At 37.0% G+C, this 18,400-nt stretch overlaps 1 protein-coding gene across 1 annotated transcript in view; it reads right to left on the minus strand.

Annotated features, from left to right (window-relative positions):
* The window catches only part of LOC104489308 (chromosome unknown open reading frame, human C12orf4), a gene marked incomplete at its 5' end in the record, with an annotated part of 17,794 nt that extends 380 nt beyond the window's left edge, over positions 1-17,414 (minus strand). Inside the window, 10 exons of the mRNA XM_010131454.1 lie at positions 879-946; positions 1,877-1,934; positions 6,757-6,959; positions 8,513-8,581; positions 9,702-9,830; positions 11,902-12,099; positions 12,813-12,919; positions 15,187-15,308; positions 15,403-15,502; positions 17,233-17,414. Of these exons, the coding sequence (XP_010129756.1) occupies positions 879-946; positions 1,877-1,934; positions 6,757-6,959; positions 8,513-8,581; positions 9,702-9,830; positions 11,902-12,099; positions 12,813-12,919; positions 15,187-15,308; positions 15,403-15,502; positions 17,233-17,414 (1,236 nt within the window). The remainder of the gene's footprint in view (positions 1-878; positions 947-1,876; positions 1,935-6,756; positions 6,960-8,512; positions 8,582-9,701; positions 9,831-11,901; positions 12,100-12,812; positions 12,920-15,186; positions 15,309-15,402; positions 15,503-17,232) is intronic.
* Between the last annotated feature and the right edge of the window lie 986 nt (positions 17,415-18,400).

The raw sequence follows: 18,400 nt of genomic DNA on the forward strand, positions 1-18,400 counted from the left end.
ATCTTTGTTTCTTGACATTTAAGACCATTGCTGTTTTCAGAAGACCATGGAGATTGTTTTCAAACTGTGTTGTAATTCTATTTAATTCAATCAAAAGGAAAAGATTGCCCTAATAATACTGTTTGTGTATTTATGTGACATACCTGTGTCCAGCAGATTTCTTGTTCCAGTAATTGATTATTTCTGCCTAGCACAAGCAGGACAGTGCTGTTTGCTATCTACAGGACTCTACTCTCTGAATTCCAGGATTAGATTCAACTTCAGTATGTAGCTTATTCTTGGCTTTCTCCTTACTCAGCAGTTTACTACTTTGTCAAGAAATGCATGTCATTTCTTTCCTAATATAACTCTGATTTTTGTATTATTTCTAGTACCGCTTTTTAGAACAAATAAAACTTAGTGCTGGTCACCTTTGGAAAATTTCCTGTTTCTGACAATCAGCTAGAATTCCAAATTAAGTAATTTCAAAATCTTAATTACAGTTAGCTTCAGACACCCGGAGTCATCAATGTCTTTGTGGAAGCATGGCTGAACCCAGCGCCTTGCAACTTTCCAAGTTGTTAGACAACAGGACTAATAAATGCTTAAACTTATGTAACGCAAGGTTAGCCCATGTCTTCAGAGCAAGTAACACCAAAAAAGTCTCTTTCTCAAAGGTGAAGTTCCCAGTTTGAAATTTCAGCATCCTCAAAAGATACTACAAGATATCCAAAACTATAAATCCCTCTTATTCCTGTTTCATAGGAAACCAAAGCCACAGTAATTAATTAAAACTCACAGAAAAAGGGCCAGGCATAGCAATCAAAACTAGGCCTGATGACATGTAACCTCTTGGTCCCACAGTCTCCTAAGTTGGATGTGAACCTGTTTTAACCTACCTGTGGTACCAAGAATTGTACAGTCCGAGAAATTCCTCCATCCCACGAGGCCATTTCCATCATGAAACCTAAAAAACAGCATTCTTACTACATGCCATTACCTACGCCATCTTCCCTGTCAATAACATCATTATCAAGCAGTGAGGGAGTTTTCACATACGATTAGGACTTTAATTCCCTAACTAGGTTTCTCATTAATTGCATTTAAATCAGATTTGGCCAATCTCCTGGCTGAAACTTGCTTTAACGGGAAAACACAATGAGGAGTTCTGTAGAAAGCTCAATGTACCGTTGAAGAGCAGAAGAACCAGTCCTGCTGTACAGCACAGTGCCAGCCAGCAGAAGCGAGAGGCTTCTCCAAATACGCATGTTACCAGGCTTTTCAATGCCTTGCTTTCATTGAGAAATAACCACTTCCTTCAGCTCTGATGTGACCACATCCATGTTACTGAGTACAAGCCTGTGGCCAAAAGTACACAGACATTCTGGCAGCATCGGAAACTACCTGGACCTGCTTCCACGGAGAAAACTGTGCTTATTTACTGCTGAAGTTATGTAAGTAACGCTTTAAGTTATGGAATTTATATGCTGGCATTGCCTTATAGATCAACCACAAGGTCCACAGGAACACACTCACAACAAATACAGATACTCAGAAAAATACTTAGTTAATGATACATGGATGATATTTGATTGTGAATTACTAGAGGTCACAACAGGAAGAGGTTTCTCAGGAAGAGGTGTTAGAAAGAGCATGAACGCTACTAACACTTTAAATACTCTAAATGACTGGTTCAAGTATTTAAGTTCAGCACACGAGAAAGCAGTAAGTAAGAACTTGAAAAGACAGAAAACCAAGTCAAGCCAGGAGGACTTTACAGCAAAGACAGGAACTAGTGTATAAACGAGTCTTGGAAAAACGGCCCGAGCCAAGGCTGGATGTCACCAAATACAACACAAAAACCCCACCCAAACAGCTCAAGCATTCACTAACATACCTTTGATGCACTTGAACACAAGCTCTGCCCTCTTCAAGCACCATGGAATGGTCATTTCCTAAAAATCAATACATGAAAAGCCTCATTGCCCAATGGATCTAACAAGAGTGGCAGAGAATTATTAGAAATAATACATTTTTGCCAAAGAACCTAATTTTTTCCAGCAGGTATTCAAGCGGCATTACAGGCAGTGAAGAGGGATTCAGTTTTCCAGAGTATTCCATGCAAGTGGTATATACTTTACAGGTGATCACAAAAGCACCACCACTGCTTACGGGTAGGAAAGCCCAGTGTCTGAACCATCTACACATTTTTAAGCTAAGATGTTGAATAAAACCACTGCTGACAATCCCATTAATGTCATTGGAACTAGAGCTATTTAATTCTCCTGTGGAGCTTCAGAAAATTGTAATGGATGATTCCTGATTCTTGATGATTTTGGCTGAGGTTTACTGGTGTAGCTGTCACCTTCAGTAAAAAATCTTCTCTCTAATATTGGAACTGAAAGATGCCCTTCTCCCCTAAAGATACGTTTATGCTAAGATTTAAAACAAACAAAATCCATCTTTATCTGATGGAGGAGTTTTAGATATAAACAGACAAGAAATCTTTACATAAAGTGAAATACTACAACGGGATATGAAAACCACAGTGGTTTAAGACATCTTATGACATGACTACAAGCATTGGTCTAAATAATACAAGTAACAGTTTAAATGCTTTAGTACATTAAATGCTCTTTGGCTGTATGCTACAAAGTGAATTATATAAAGATGAACATTCCTAGTTAGAGACAGAATGACTGTCACTTTCCTCAGAAAGAAAACAGTATCTATTTGTTCTGATGTACTCTTCAACATGAAAATGGGCACTTTCTAGTCTGAATACAGGAATATAAACATGGAAACAAATTTAACATTCTGTGTATCTTCACAAATTTAAGATTTCTATTCAGTAAAGCCAGCCTTTATTTTGCAATGCCAAACACTGTGCAATCTGTCATTATCAAAGAGCTTAATTTCAGGATTAAAAAAGTTATTTGAGAAGCAAGGTTATCTAAGAATGCCAGCTGATAGCACTAAAACAGTAAAAGAGCTACTGAAAGCCGAAGTCCCTACTTTGGTGGGAGTATCTCCCGTCATCCCTAAAATATGTAGTATGTTAAAAACACCATAAGCTACAAATATCTTTTCAGAAAACATTCCTTCATTATGTAAATGAATGCATCAACAGATGCTGTTTCTAGGGTATAACACACATTGATCAGACAGAACAATGCTGGACAACGTTTTTTTTTATTATTATTTCTAAGCTTTCTGGAACACTTGATCTTTGTGTGCTGTCACAAGTAATGTAGACATTTGTTGTTAGTTTTGATCACTCTTTGGCTCCAGGTAAAAAACAAGTGCCTAAAAAGAAAGGTCCTTTTGCTCTGAAGGCAACTCAGAAGTACCTTGCGTGATCAGTGAAGGGACTAAGCCTTGAAAGGACTGATCGAAACAGCAGGATATGACACTATTCCTTGACCTATTTCAGAGGAACAGAGATGTTATACCTTGTGGGCACTAAGGGAAATAACAGGTTGAATCCAGAATATCACTCTATGTAAACCACAAGAACTGAAAATGACGTAGTAGTGATTCAATTCTAATCCATCATTAAAAACAAAGTTCTCCTCATATTGCCATGTTATCAGAATTTTTCTCTAAATGCAAACTAAGTAATAGTCGTGGAAATTATGAAAGATTGGCTAAACAATTCAAAATACAGTGCAAGAGATAAAAAAAAACCAACCCAAATACTCCACCTCCTATAGTGAGTTTTGGTTAATAGCATTCAGGCAAGTAAAAAACCACCTGGGACTTCTGGTTTTGTTCACTAGTAGAGACCACACCTCACTCCTTTATAGAATGCAATGACCTGTTGCAAATAAAGATGACTTCTGCTTATTAAAAAAAAAAAGGGGGGGGGGGTGACTTTACTGATTAGAAAGATATGCTGCAAACCTTTTCATTCAAACAAATTTGTAATAGACTCATTATATGGGGCTGCCGCTTTTATAAAGCTAGAGGCTTACGCCTTTACAGAACCACGTCATAATCAGGTAATGAAAATACTAAAGTCCATAAACGTCTTGCGGGCCAAAGATTTCAATGGTTCATTTTATTAAGTTAAGAATTAGCAAGATGTTTACTTGAAGTATAAATACCTATGCAAACCATAAACACTGTATGAGCAGCTATACATTTAAAGGCAGGGAACTAATGAGAAGAAATATTTGAAGTGAATATACCTATCAGCAACCTCCTTATATACATAAGCCATGTTCAAAAACTTTGTTAAGCAGCTTATACTCCTTCCATTTCTACTTTTTTCCCGAAACGTGTTTTTCCTAGCTTATGGTAATAAGAGATGGCTGCCCAAGATCCCTGAAGAGTCATGTTTTTCTTCAGTGTTGCTGTGTGGACAGCAGCAATGGCTCCTGCGTTGAAGCTACCAAGGAAGGGTGCCAGATCTAGCACTTCTAGCAATGCCACACTATTAGAACCACTTCATTCCCCGGTTCATATGGGTGATCAGATGTCCAGAATTTGAACTTGTCTGCTTTTGCCCTTCTCAAGTATCAAACCCAGTTTCTTTCCTTCTTTTAACTTAATGATCAGAACAGCAAAATCTGTTTTTGTTGGTTTTGTCATAGGAAAAACTAAGGAAAACAGAATTCCTAGGGTTTTTTTTAATAGAATTCCTGCTTTTTTTTCATAGAAATCATAATGAAATGTAATGGCTTCGGTGAGGCTGATAACCTCACAGAAGGAATGAGTATATAAATGCCACTCTTCCACCCATAAAAGAAGAAAACCTTTGGGAAAAGCACAGACCAAACTCATGATGAATGCCTGTCGCAAAGCAGCATGCAAACATCTCTGCAGCTGTGCTCCCGGTTAACCACTTTACAAAAATGTTTTTATGTAGGTGGTAAACGCAGATTCAAAACTGGGGCTGCTGAAAGCACCAAGTTCAGCTTAACTTTCAGAAATCTGTTATTTACCTTTCCCTCAACAACAAGTTACATATTTGTGTGTTTCAAATTAGGTCAGCCAGCTGCAAACCACTGTAATAAGCAATGCTGCTAGTTCAATTCACACGATGCCCTTTTGGCTACACATACACTTACCATACAGGTCACTTTCTGCTTGCTCTGCAAACACTTAAAACTTAATATAAAAGGTAAACTGTTTTACCAGAATCTTTTAAGAATCCAATGCTACACAATAAGATAATCTTTCAGTTTCACACATCCAGGCCACAAGGCACTGTCAAAGCACGTTGAACACCTGTTCTTGTGCTTTGTTTTGTATTTTTATTTTTTTGAAACACAGATATGCAACTGAAAGCTAAAAACTAACAAAGTTTAAAGAAAAAACAAAAAAGGAAAAGAACATAGTCAGATGGTAACTTGATTAAGAAAATTTATGGAACACAGTAACTGGGTCCCAGGAGTAACCCAGGCTGCTGCCCTGCAAGTTGATTACTTCTGTTTATGCACCAAAAAAATTAAACTCTTGATAAAGACATTAAAAATTTCAGAAGTAAGTGTTATCTGTTCTTAAAAGTCTACTTTTATGGATGGAAGTATATCCTTTAGAAGCTTCATTATTGGACATCTTTAACTTTTGCATTGCTCGCACCTTCAAAATAATAGACCATGATCTTGCAAAAGGGGACTACTTCTAGACTGTGTTCCAATCAAATTTGGATATTAAAAAAGTCACTCTTAAAGGTAATCCACTGGTAAGCCTTTATCTTGCTATGATCAGGATCAGACACTCTGGAAGAATGCAAGGCAGTACTGAAATTCGCAAGTGAAAAATCAAAGCATTGTTGGAAAAAACCCATGTCAGACTATCCACCCATGCAAGGGTATCAGTAGTGGCAGCACGATCTTACTTCTCTCATTTCTTTAAGTTTGTGGATTTTTCACCTCCTAAGGAGGTGAGGCATATGGCTGTACTGCCTGCCCACCACCTTTCTCCCTGCCCCTGCCTCACCCCCCACCCCTTCTCCGCTAGTATCTTGTGAGCCAGATGTGGTGGAGGAAAGAGGTAATCAATGGTATTAAATTACTATGCACTGTGAAAAGTTAGAGCTGAGTAAGAGACGAGCTCTACACGAATGTCTCACAGAAGAAGAGAATGCAAAAGCTCAGCACAATAATTAAGCACACTTGTATCTACAAAGAGCCTCAGCAATATGCAGCTTCTTGCCCAGCTGGTATTTGGGGGACCTAGAGAAGAAACAGGGTCAGAAATTAAGGATGCAAGTGATTAGGTACCGAAGGAAGGAGACAGTTCAGAGCAATATTTGGGTGCTGCTGTGTTGGGCTGAAGTCCTAAAGAATGCTTTTTAGGGCAACAGAATTCTAAGCCAAGCTAGTTCTGCTGCTCGTAAAACTTAGCTTTAAGATTTTCTAGCTAGCAACAATTAAAACCGCGGATCTAGCATCGCCATTACGCCAGTGACTCTGAAGGTACAGTTTCTAAGCAAGAGTTGTTGCCAGAAGACTTCCAGGCATGTAGCCCCATCTTTCCTTGATACTTGTACCACTGTGCGATAGGCTGGATCAAGGCTAAATAAGGGTGGGAATAAAAATCCCCACAAAGCGATTCAGCTATTCAGCTGAAAGTTTTTAATTGGTCCAGTTCCTTAATTTGTGTCACCACATAGATACTGAGCACCAGCACAATGACGTGCCAGCATTTGACTGCGATAGAAACTGTCCTATTTGGCTTAAACCAGCATGGAGCACATTCTTTGCAAAAATCACTTTCCTTCTTATTTCCTAGAACATAAAAGCAAACCAAATCTTTACGTTTACTTACTTCTGACATATCGTGCACCAATAGGAGAGGAATACTAATGGTAGTAATGTCGTGTGTGCAGCAAACTTTCAGAATATTTCTGAGTCCCATGATTGCAGGATCCCGAGCAGTGACGTTACCAGATCTCACATTATCATCCACACAGAGGTGAAAAGCAACATGAATTTCAGAAAGGTTTGAATGGCGTGTGATGTAGAATTCTCCTATGGAATAACATAAACCGAAAAGGCAAGATATCATGGTAGTGATCTGTACTGTAATCCAATTATTAGAGAACATAAGAATAGAGTCAGTTAAGACAAAAGGCAAATACAAATATACAGTAGAGATCAGAACACATACGTAAGGAGATTAAAAAAAAAAATAGAAATTGCCCGATTTAAAATCTCTTGAATACCATTGTTTTACATCCACCCTACACTCGCTTCCCTGTTTTGATGGGTTTCAGTGGCATCACAGACACCTGGTGTAATAAGATGTAACAGTGCCAGTACAGGCGGATATGATCTATATATAGCAGGAAACAGAAAAACAAACAGAGAGGAGGTGTAATACTCAAAATATATAATGCAAGCACTGAATTGCAGACAGATGTGGGAGGCGGAAATACCAAAAATGGATGGGTTAAAATAAAGGATGCAAAAAGTCTGTGGAAAGAGATAGTGAGTTAGGTAACAACAGAGATATGTACTGGAAGACAAAGGTATCAACGATCATTGGAATTTAAACCAATTCATAGTAATGGGAAGTTTAGTTACAAGAGTCGTTTGCAAGAAGTTACCAAGACATCTTGTTGGGAGTATTTTTAGACTTGGTATTCATTTATCAAAGGTAGAGAAAGAGGAAAGGGCAGTGAAATGCAGGTCTCTCCATCTTACCTTTTCATTGGAGAACAAAAGTCTGTACTAGAGTCAACAGAAAATCAGGTATGCAATAACCCTGATATTTCAGCCAAGAGATTAATATCTCTCTTCAAATATGTTCTAACTGGTCATTTACGTTAATACCTTTGGACAGGGGCAGCTGAAGAATGGGTATGTACTTCTTTCTGATGACTACTAAGGAGGTAGTAATCCCCCAAAATTACCATCTAGGAGTAGTAATACACAAGCAGTAGTAGTAATACACTGCAGCAAGACTCACCCAAGTTGACTTCAAATCCACTTACACTAACAAGATCTAAGCATGAAAGCAATTTCAAGAAGCCCTCTTATTTGACGATGGGATTGTATGAATTTAACTCCTCTCCCCTCAAACTGCGTGCTCATCTTCAAATTCCATGGAAGCTTTCCTTACTAAAAATCACAGTACATACAGAAGATATTCCTCTTTGAAATGAATAGATTTGTACATTCTCAGAGTTAAAAAATACATTCTAAAATGCTTTGTCGTATCACAGCAACAACATATATGCAATTATTTTCAAAAATAAAATCAGTTGCTATTATTTAAGTTTCACCTTTTCCCCAAGAGGCCCAGAGATCTTTTTTTCACCCTCAAATTCTGAAAAGAAATTTTAGGCACAGAGAAGTTAAGTGATTTGCCCCAAGTCACATCATGCCACGACAAAGCTTGGAATAGAAACCAGATGTCCTGACACCCAGTTCTCTGCCTTAGCCACAAGAACATCCTTCTCCTCTGATTGAGGTCAGCTTGGGTTTAGTTTGTAATTTATGTTCTGACTTTAGAGCTAAAAATGAGCATCTATAAAACACAATTTGCTTTAAGGAGGGGGGGAAAACGCAACAGAACTCACCCGGCAAAATATTCGATTGGTTTCGTTCAATGTTCTTTAATTTATCTTCATTTCCACTACTTTTGTTTTCTGTATATAAATATATAGCATAAATATTAAACATATCATCTATCAGTTATGCTTTGGGATATAAGTTTGATGTACTAAGATGATATCTGGCTTCAATTTTTACTATAAAGTTACCATAAAGTCCTCAAAAGGCAGGGGAATGGACAGGAGGGGGTTTTGCTGTCATCAACAGACCCTGAACCGAACCCTATCTCAAATCATTAGCTTTCTTACTTAATCATCCTATGTTACCTCTTCATTTGGACAGAAGAAAACACAATATTCTCAGATATAATACTGAACTTTCCAAATTGCCCACACAATTACAGAGTACCTCGCTATTGCTTTTTAAATAATTTCACTATTTAACACAAATATGTTCCTCATTTTATAAGAAAAATTGTAAAGAGATTTACAGAAATCAGAAGTATAAAAACAGCTTTCAGTATTTTCCTCAAGACTACAGACATGTGCAGGTTCCTAAGAAAAACTGTTTCTCTGTGTACTCTTATGAGTCTATCCATGCTACTGATGTATTTAAATCACCTAAGTAGTCCTCTGCAAGAAAAACAAAGTTTCATGATGTACAAGTAGTGCCTTAACATGATGCGGTCAGAAAATTTCACAGCTATTTGTAAACATAACTGCAAAGTAAATCTTTCACAAGGATTTGGTCAGCACTAAAAAGTACACACAGTTAGTCAATTTATTATTCAGCTTTTAATGCTCACTTTTAAGGAACAGGAAAAGTCGTAACTCCTCTTCTGCAATTTTTAAAGCTTTGCATTTAAATAGACATAAAAAAAAGTAAAGTCAGATAAAGTCTGTATAGGCAGTTCAAACTGCAAAGGAAAGCACAATGGCCCTATACACTTTCTATGCTGTTAAAGTGTAATGAGAACCTCAGAACTCATGCTTTTTTTTTTTTTTAATTGTGTAAAGTCTGTTATGACAGCAAAGACGTCATGTGAACGTGCTGTCTGTGAAGAAATAATTTCATGCAGACTTCTCAGTTTATTGATAAACATTCCATTTTATAGATCAGGTAACAGAAGAAGAGTGAGATCGACTTGCCCGTAACCATAAACATTCAGCTGACCACTATGCTATTTCAAGGAAAGTAATTTTGGTTGTCACTGACCGTGATGTCTTTTCGACTTACTGCTACGCTGTGCTCTGGCCTTAAGTACAACCTTCTGCACAATTTCAAGCTGTTCCTGAATTCCAGGAAAATGGAAATCTGTGCATTCTTGGCAAACAGTTGCAAAATCTAGGAAAAAAAAAGTAAGATTAAAACCCACGTCATGTGGGTGTGCTCAGAAACATTACACAATTTTGCTCTACTCCTCGAGCAAGGCCAGTTAAAAAGGCAATTCACCCCAAAAACAGAGAAGCCCTGGCCTCCTCTTTAAATCTTAAAAAACATATGGCAGAGACAAAACATTTTTTGAAAAAAATTAATTGCTTGGGGGAGAAAAAAACCCAAAAACCCTCAAGTGTTGTTGCTCTTCAAACAAAACCACCCAGGCCAAAAAAACCCCCAAATAACTGCAATAATATGTGTACATTAAATGTAATCGTGCTTTAAAAATTATTACTAATGGTCTTTCAGTCTGTGCTACTTTATTAAAACATACATAATAGGTACTTCTAACAGCAACAACAGCATTCCACTTTGTCTTGAAAAATCAGAGCTATTAATAAAATTCATTAAAAATCTATTTGGAAAGCTAGAATTACAGCCCTTTTATTTCTCAAAACACAGATCTCAAAGCTACGGAGAAGTGTCATCAGCTGAAAAAAAGCTGCAAGTTCCTTCTCCTGATGAGCGATTATGCCAGACTTAGAAATATTCTTCTATGTGGCAACTTTATGAACCTTTGAACCCCCTAGCATATTTATTTCTTAAAGAGCCTTTCAGGAAGGAGAATTGGTTCTGGTTAGTGCTCTCGCAACAAACAGCTTTAGTAGTTTAAGAGCAAGGTCTCCTCCCAAAGGTGTTTATTACTACTCGTCTGCCAGAAGTTACCACTGTCACCACAGAGTGGATTTAAATCAACTGTAGCCATGCTTCAGTTGCCACGTATAGTGGTTTGGGGTCTCAGTACAACCAGCCATTCGCTGATGGCCTGAAGTGATATATCGCCCCAGGTCTGAGGAGCTGAGACATGAGACACATTAATTTCTGCAGTGTTTTTAAAGAGAATGGTGGTGCAGACAGCTGTGGAATTCGACCACAGTTAAGTTTGCTGAAGTTCCTTTGGAACTCACAAGAAATAAAATTTTTTGGAGGATTATATTTTACAGATGGCAATACAGTCCCTTTTATTCCCCTCCACTGCAGCTGATCTAACTGGTCTAACAAGATCTAATTGGTGTGTAGATGCAAGTTTGTGTTTAATGGTATTACTCAAATGTTTGTCTTATCACCTAAGATTTAGCATAAAACCAAATCTTCTCTACTATTGATCTAAATCAGAATTAAGCAACTTGGAAACTATGAACAGTACAAATACAAATTCATTTTTTACTGGCACATTTCCCTTTCCTCCTTGCTACAAGCCTGATTCCACACTGTTTTCAGAGAATATCAACCACCAAAGTCTATTTCTTTTTTATGACATGCTGGAATAATGACAAGTACTGGTGACTCCAGTCAAAAAAACATTTCAATTCTAAATATTTTGGTATTAAACTTCAATAGGAAGGTAAGAAAATCAATAATGTGGTTCAGAGAAAGACTCGGTGACCAAAACTGGAACATAAACAAACACGCTTCATTGGTTGATATGGTTCATTGGTCATTGATGCAAAACACCTTCGTCATAGTGTCCAGTTACTCAAAAAGATATGTGCTTAAAATGGCTACTGATCAAGTTTTCCACAAGTAGGCAAGCAATATTCCTATTGTTCATTTTAAATGAAATTCATAGTGCTGCAGGTACCTAATGCACATGGGTTTTTTAAAGCATTTTCTTATCAATTTAAACTCTTAGTGCATTTCATTTATGACTTTGCAATTAGGTTTCAGTATGCTAATCTGACATTAGAGAGTTAGAAGCCCCTATAATAAGTCAGTCTAAGGCATGGAAATCCAGTGTTGAAGCGTTCACTCAAACATGTCCCTTACTCAAACACAAAACCTAGGAAAGAGAGATAACAGTGTATCCAAGCACAGCCCTGTCCCCCATCCTTATCCATCTCTCTTTTTGCATGTTACTCTTTTGCAGTACCATGTCCAGTAAATTTTAATTTCACAGGAAATATTTTTCATCAAAGACAGCAAGTTTTTAAGGGCCATTTGTTTTCACTGACATGACATACCCCATGAGAGGGCTCACCTCTTTTGATGCCACTATATGAACTGATACGGTTATCTACCAATAAAACCAGGCCACAGAGAGAAGTTGAATAGAGAGACATTGCAGTTTGAAGTCTGTGAAGTTTCACTCCACTTCGATGACTGCGTTTATGCTTACAGAAATCCAGCATATCAGCTCTTAGTAATCTCAAGTTATGCATGGTCTTCAACTGAGCTCCTGTACAGAAAATAAATTATTTTAATACATACATTAAAGGAAGAAACTCAGGATTGTTACTGAAATGCAAGGGATCAAAGTGTTCCCCTAAGTTTTTTTTTAAGTATTTTTGAAAGATAAGGGAAATATAATCAATAAAATTCAAATAAAGTTCTTAACCATATATTCAGCAATTTATAAAGTAAAGTAAAAATGCAGTATTTTCACATACAGTTACAAAGCAAGGCTTATCTATACCTGAAACGAGCCTCGTTCCCTATTATACGCTATGGGTGAAATATCAATGCAGTCAAAACAGACAGTGTAAGAAGTCTCTATTGCATAAACAAAAAGCAAAAATTTAAGTATCTATTTTTCTCTTAATTGACTGTGGGAATTTAATTCAACTTCCACATTTTTTTGCCAAACATAGGAGAAGTTAAAATACAATCTTTAACCGCTATGTGTTTTCACGTTAGTGTGCTTTTCTACACTAGCCACCTTGCTAGAGTGGATAAAAACTTGCTTCCAGAATGTTTTCATTAAGCATGTATCAGATAATTAGATACTGTTTGATACAGTTTATACTGTACTTTTCTTACATATGTAAAGAACAATTACAAACTGTATATATTATATACATCGAAGGTTAAATACTGTAAATAATACATGTCTTAGATACATTAGATATTAGCATTTGTTATTACGCTTGGTCTTGGTGTCGGTTTACTTACCCAAGTGAATAGTAAAACTTTCTTCTAACAGTCTTTGCTCTTCATAAATTCTTCCATTTCCTTCTACAGATTCCCTCAGTTGGCTGGGCTGAATCTTTATTTCATCACTAAAATAATGAGAAACGTCCTGAAAAGTTTATCTTCATTTTTGTTCAAGATCAAAATATTTCATGAAAGCTATCCAAAGTTTTCTCAGCTAGTCTGTGAAAACCAAGAGGCTAAATCTATTTGAATGAACTCCACTCATCTGAGATTTCACCTTTCTGGCATGCAATACTCCGGGAGCATAACAGCAGGAAGAGGAGACTCCACTAGATCTACATTACCTAGCTCATTTGTAAAGCATTCTGAGACTGAGAAATAGAGGAAAATCACAATAGCTAGCTATAACATAATAAGGACATAGGAATAATAAAAAAAAATTCTTCTCAGCCTATGTAAAAGAGAGCAAACCTTATTTATGAAGTTAAATGAAGATAATAATTTCTTTTTTCCCCCTCAGACAAAATGGGAGGTTAAAAAAATCCAAATCAAACTCTCCACAGTGTTCAAACTATCAGGAAACATTTGAGATACCAGTTTTAATTTTTTTCATAAATTCAACTGTCTGGTAGGAAGTGATATAAATTAAGTACTGTTTCTGCTACAGGAAAGAACTTGAACATCTCTCCAACTTGTTTCTGCATTAATGAAAAGTTTCTCTTTGTTTTCAAAGTGCCTAATCTTAAAAGGTGTTTTATAGACTTGCAAGCAATTTCACTAATTGCAAATGCCCAGTAATGAGGTATGACTGAGATATACTATCAACAGATCTATATACACACATACATGTAAGCAACTAGGTGCATAAATATATATACATGTGCGTGTGTCTCTATCTTTTCTGTCTATACATGTAATTACACACACACATTTTTCTCTCTCCCTCTAAGCTTCTAGTCGCCCTACTGTAGGCTTCCTGTGCATTATTTTCAAACTACAGTTTTCAGGACTCCACACAAGCAGAGAGATCACATTTTCTGCTAGTGTATGTGAGTTCACTGATTAAAAATACTAGCACTTCGCATCTGTTATAAGCATCCAAGATGAAGCCAAAACTTCCTCACTTTGTCTCAGAGGTCCTGCCTCTGGATCTCCAGCAATCCATTTCTTACGACTTTCAGCTCTAAGCAATTTGATCTTGATCTTCTTTTACAGCAGTAGAAGGTCAGAACACATGAAGAGGTTCACAGCAGTAAGTATGAATAGCCTTTGTAATTTCACTACCTTTAAAGTCTTACGGGAACAATCAAAGCTAACATGAAAATTCTGTGGAAAAATATTTTAGGATCAGTGTTAGAGCTTGAGCAGACTGTCACTACTGCAGTGATGTTTTACCTGGTCACTAGCTTAGAAAGAGGCAAGTTTGCTTGTGAGCTATGCAGTCCTAGGATGTTCTGGGACTAACCTGAGAACTGCAAGAGACTTCCACAACATAAATCCACAGACAACAAAATCCTGAGGAAAGTAGTGAGAAATCTGAACATAGAGCATCATCTTCCAATGTATTTCCCCTCCTCTATCTCTTCCCTCATGTTCCATACACTCAGCTTCCTTATCTCAGAATGAAACACTTAAGAGAGAATGATGAGGTACTTCACGCGTTATGATCCATGCCTATATCTTCTTATCACTGGCATCCACTGTTCATAGGTGGTGTTTCCCATAAACTCCTTACTGCATCCACCTCAATCTACTCAGATGGGCTCTTTTACTAGCTTGAGGTATGAGAAATCATCAGGTTTTATTCCTTTCTATTAGTACCAAAGGTGGTGGTTACTAATGATAAAGAATAAGGATCTCCCTGCATTATTAATTCTGATTTCCCTGCTATTACCTCGATCAGAAATCTTTCCATTCAAATTTCACCACAGGTATTCGCACTAAAAAAAATTCCTATTTTTAGCTGTCTGGTGATGTACACATAAAACAACAAACAAAAGGAAAAAAAGAGGCTTAGTAACTCAAAACACATGATACTGTTACCATTTATGAAGCTACAATTATTCTGCAGAACATCCTTAGGTGGTAGCAGAAAGCCTTGTGAAATAGTTTTAAAGACAGACATTGTATAGAAAGGCAAAATAGGAGGAAACCCCATCCACCTCAAATTGGAGTTCGGTGCTTTACAAGACTTTACTGGTACAGAACAGTTATAACCTTACACAATGAAGAAACTCCTAGAAATACAAGTATTTAAATTATGATTGTTTATTTGCCTTTGACTTCCTTGATTATCCTATTTAAATGGCCAATCTTAAGTAAAGATTTATTATAAAAGCAAGTCTTTTGAACTATTACAGATGCAAGTAAGCACCACAGAGGAATTAAATACCTGATTGAGCTGTTGTTGGGATTCTTTAGGTCCTGGTGAAGCTTTATCACCCATTCTTGATATTCCTGCTTCTGGATAGCAGTAGACTGTTTCAATTCATTGGCCCATTTAGTCTCCAGATCCTAACAAGACAAGAGTGGTAATTTGAGTGTTTTGGGGTTTATTTTCAGCACAATTATTTGCATGATGTATTCTAGTCCACTGAACTCAGTTTACCTGCTGAGATTCAAAATGCTGAGCTGCTAATGAATTTACATCTTGGTCTGTTAGTGATTTCCCTAGCTCCTGCATCACCTTATCCATTTCAGCTCCTTGCCTGAAAGGGAACAAAAACGTAGATTCACAACAAGCAACATTTTCAAAAACTGACAGAACAACACCCATTGTTGTTGACACAGTTACCAGTACAATGATTTGTCATCTGGTTAATGCTCACCACCAGCACAAATACAACTGAATGCATAGCTGAGACATGTCACACAGCATTTTGTCCATCTGCTCGTTTGGGAACTGGCATTCATATATCTACAGTCTGCCCTCACAGATATTCAAATGAAGGTATGACAGCATCTCCAGATATTCTAATATCTCACTTCACTATCTTTATCATTAGAAGAGTTTTTGAAATGGACCTACTCAGTCTCTTGCTTTCCTCCTGCCCCAGCCACAGTTGATGCAGACAGGTAAACACCAGGAAGGAGACTAAACACACCTATTTTTAAGTCAGATGAGCTTCCAGCTCAAACTACATTCAACAAGGGGATCTGGATGCAAAAAGCTGCCCTGCTATCATCAGGTCATCCAACGCATCATCCCTCCTTAGATCTTCTTAATCCCTGGTTCACTTAAGTCTTTCACATTCAGCCCTTTCTTCAGCAATGAATTGATTTACCCTAGCACAGATTTAGCAATGAATATCCACAAAACAAGTCTGAATTAAGGGTTAGGGATTCCAAGTCAGCTCTGGTGTAAACAGACCACCACCTACGCTCATCTGGGGTAGCCTCAGCTGCCACTGACATATGGAGCGTCTTGATTATGACAAACAGATACGACAAATTCCGCCAGAGTCAATACACAGTTACATCACGCCAGAGCTCTACAACATTACTGCTCTTGGGATTAAGCGCTCTTTCTTCTATGTGCATACTTGAGAAGAGTCAATTAGCAGCAAAAACGTTTGCTAAGACATTATTGGCAACACAGATTCCAAAATGAGAAATATACATGATTCGGTCCAGAATAAACTAGATAAACAGACACGTTATTGTATAACATGAGCTTAAACACACACAATTCAAGAGGAATACTGCCACTTAGAATGCTAAAACAGACCTACTTAGAATATTCTAGCACCTCGAAAAAACCTATAGTATTTAACATCTATACTATATCTGTATTTGAGTGTATTCATTTTCCTTAACCTAGTCTCTCAAAATGAAAAAAAACCAAAACCAAACAAACCCCAAACAACAGCAAAAAAAAAAAAAAAAAAAAAAAAAAAAAAAAGCCCTTAACCTAGTCTCTCAAAATGAAAAAAAACCAAAACCAAACAAACCCCAAACAACAGCAAAAAAAAAAAAAAAAAAAGAAAGAAAAACCAGCATTCCCGCATGTATGTGTTCCCTCTTGTGGACAAAGCAGCCACCTACAGCTATTCAACTTTATCTGGAAACTCAGGATTCCACACAGACTTTCCTCGATTTCAAATTCAGCAGTTTCTGACTGAAAGCTGGTTCGAGTCTTTTCCTCATCTTTTCATGTACTTTATTTTCTAGATATCCTAAGCATTTTACGTCGCTCTATCACTTACAGTGTGGGTAGAACAATGGAAATTAAACCACATATTACTTTGATAGCCCTAGCTTTTATTATTTTCAGTGACAGAGTAAGAGATAGCTGACCCTAATGATATAGGCTAAGTATTGCATGACTTTAAAACTAAAATAGGGCTTACATAGCAAATACATGTTGTCCTAAGAGTTGTATACACCCAGTGGCATGCACCCTTATTTAATAAGACAGAATTAAAAAGAGAAGAAATACCTTTCCCGTAGTTTTTTCAATTCCACATCTCTTTCACTTATTAATTCTGAGATACTGACAAAATAATTGTGTTCCAGGTTTAGCAGCATTTCAGAAGCTGGAGAATGTATCAGATCATGATAAACATCTGCAAAATCTTCATCCCAGCTAGTTTCTTCAGGTTTTGCATATTCTAACGTTGTCTAAAAATTATAAGAGGTTTTAAAGCATATGGTACCTTTTAGGACATGTAAGGATCCCTCACAATGATGGGACAAAACCAACTGATGCAATGCAATGCACACTGTTGCACAACCTTCAACATACATGAATTATCTTTCCTAACTTCCTGCATTCTGCTTTAGCTTTAACATTTTCTGCCTTCCTATATTCTTTCTCTTTCAAAGCAACTAACAGCAGAAACACTAAGGTTTTGACTGAGGTGAGGAATTAGCAATTTTCAGCCATGACCAACTTGGAAAGAGCAATAGTATCTACAACAATGTTTGCAATTGATGAATTTTAGATAGGGCCTTAAACACCAGCTGTGCAAACAAAAATATTTTGTGAGAAAGGATGACTAACTTCTGATGTCACTAGAATTTAATCAACAGCACTGGTTTAAGAAAAGGCATTTTTTTTAAACACACAATGGCCCAAAGATGCCAGTTTTGCAAGCTCCTTTATACTGAAACACTTCTTACATTTGCAATCATTCCCACCATGTTCAGATGACAAATTGAGATTGTATCATGGAAGTGAGGTTAGAATTGTCAAGAAATGAGCTAATCCTAATCCTTGCACTCAGGGTGACCTGTCCATAGAAACCACTACCACAGAACACTGCAAACTCTTGCAAGGTTTTATCACATTCCCATGCTCACCTAGTACATATTATTCCTTCTTAAAGGTTAAGCTAACTGAATTTTGTTGACATTCATTCAGGCAGATGATTTTCTTCCAATTCTCTTTGTAGCAGACATATGTTTTGGAATTTTTCACAACATTCTTTTATATTCCACAATACACGAATTCAATCCTATAAATTTTTTTTCAAATGCTGCGGTTTCTATCACTCTCTCTCTGCTAGGACTCCTCCAGTTCTTCTGCACTCCTCTATTTTGAAGATCACATGCTGTGACGGCTTAGCAACTTCTGCTGTTTCAGAAAAGAAGTTTGCTTTAAACTA

The sequence above is a fragment of the Buceros rhinoceros genome, unplaced genomic scaffold (assembly GCF_000710305.1).
Source record: "Buceros rhinoceros silvestris isolate BGI_N320 unplaced genomic scaffold, ASM71030v1 scaffold7152, whole genome shotgun sequence".
Classification (NCBI taxonomy): Eukaryota; Metazoa; Chordata; class Aves; order Bucerotiformes; family Bucerotidae; genus Buceros; species Buceros rhinoceros.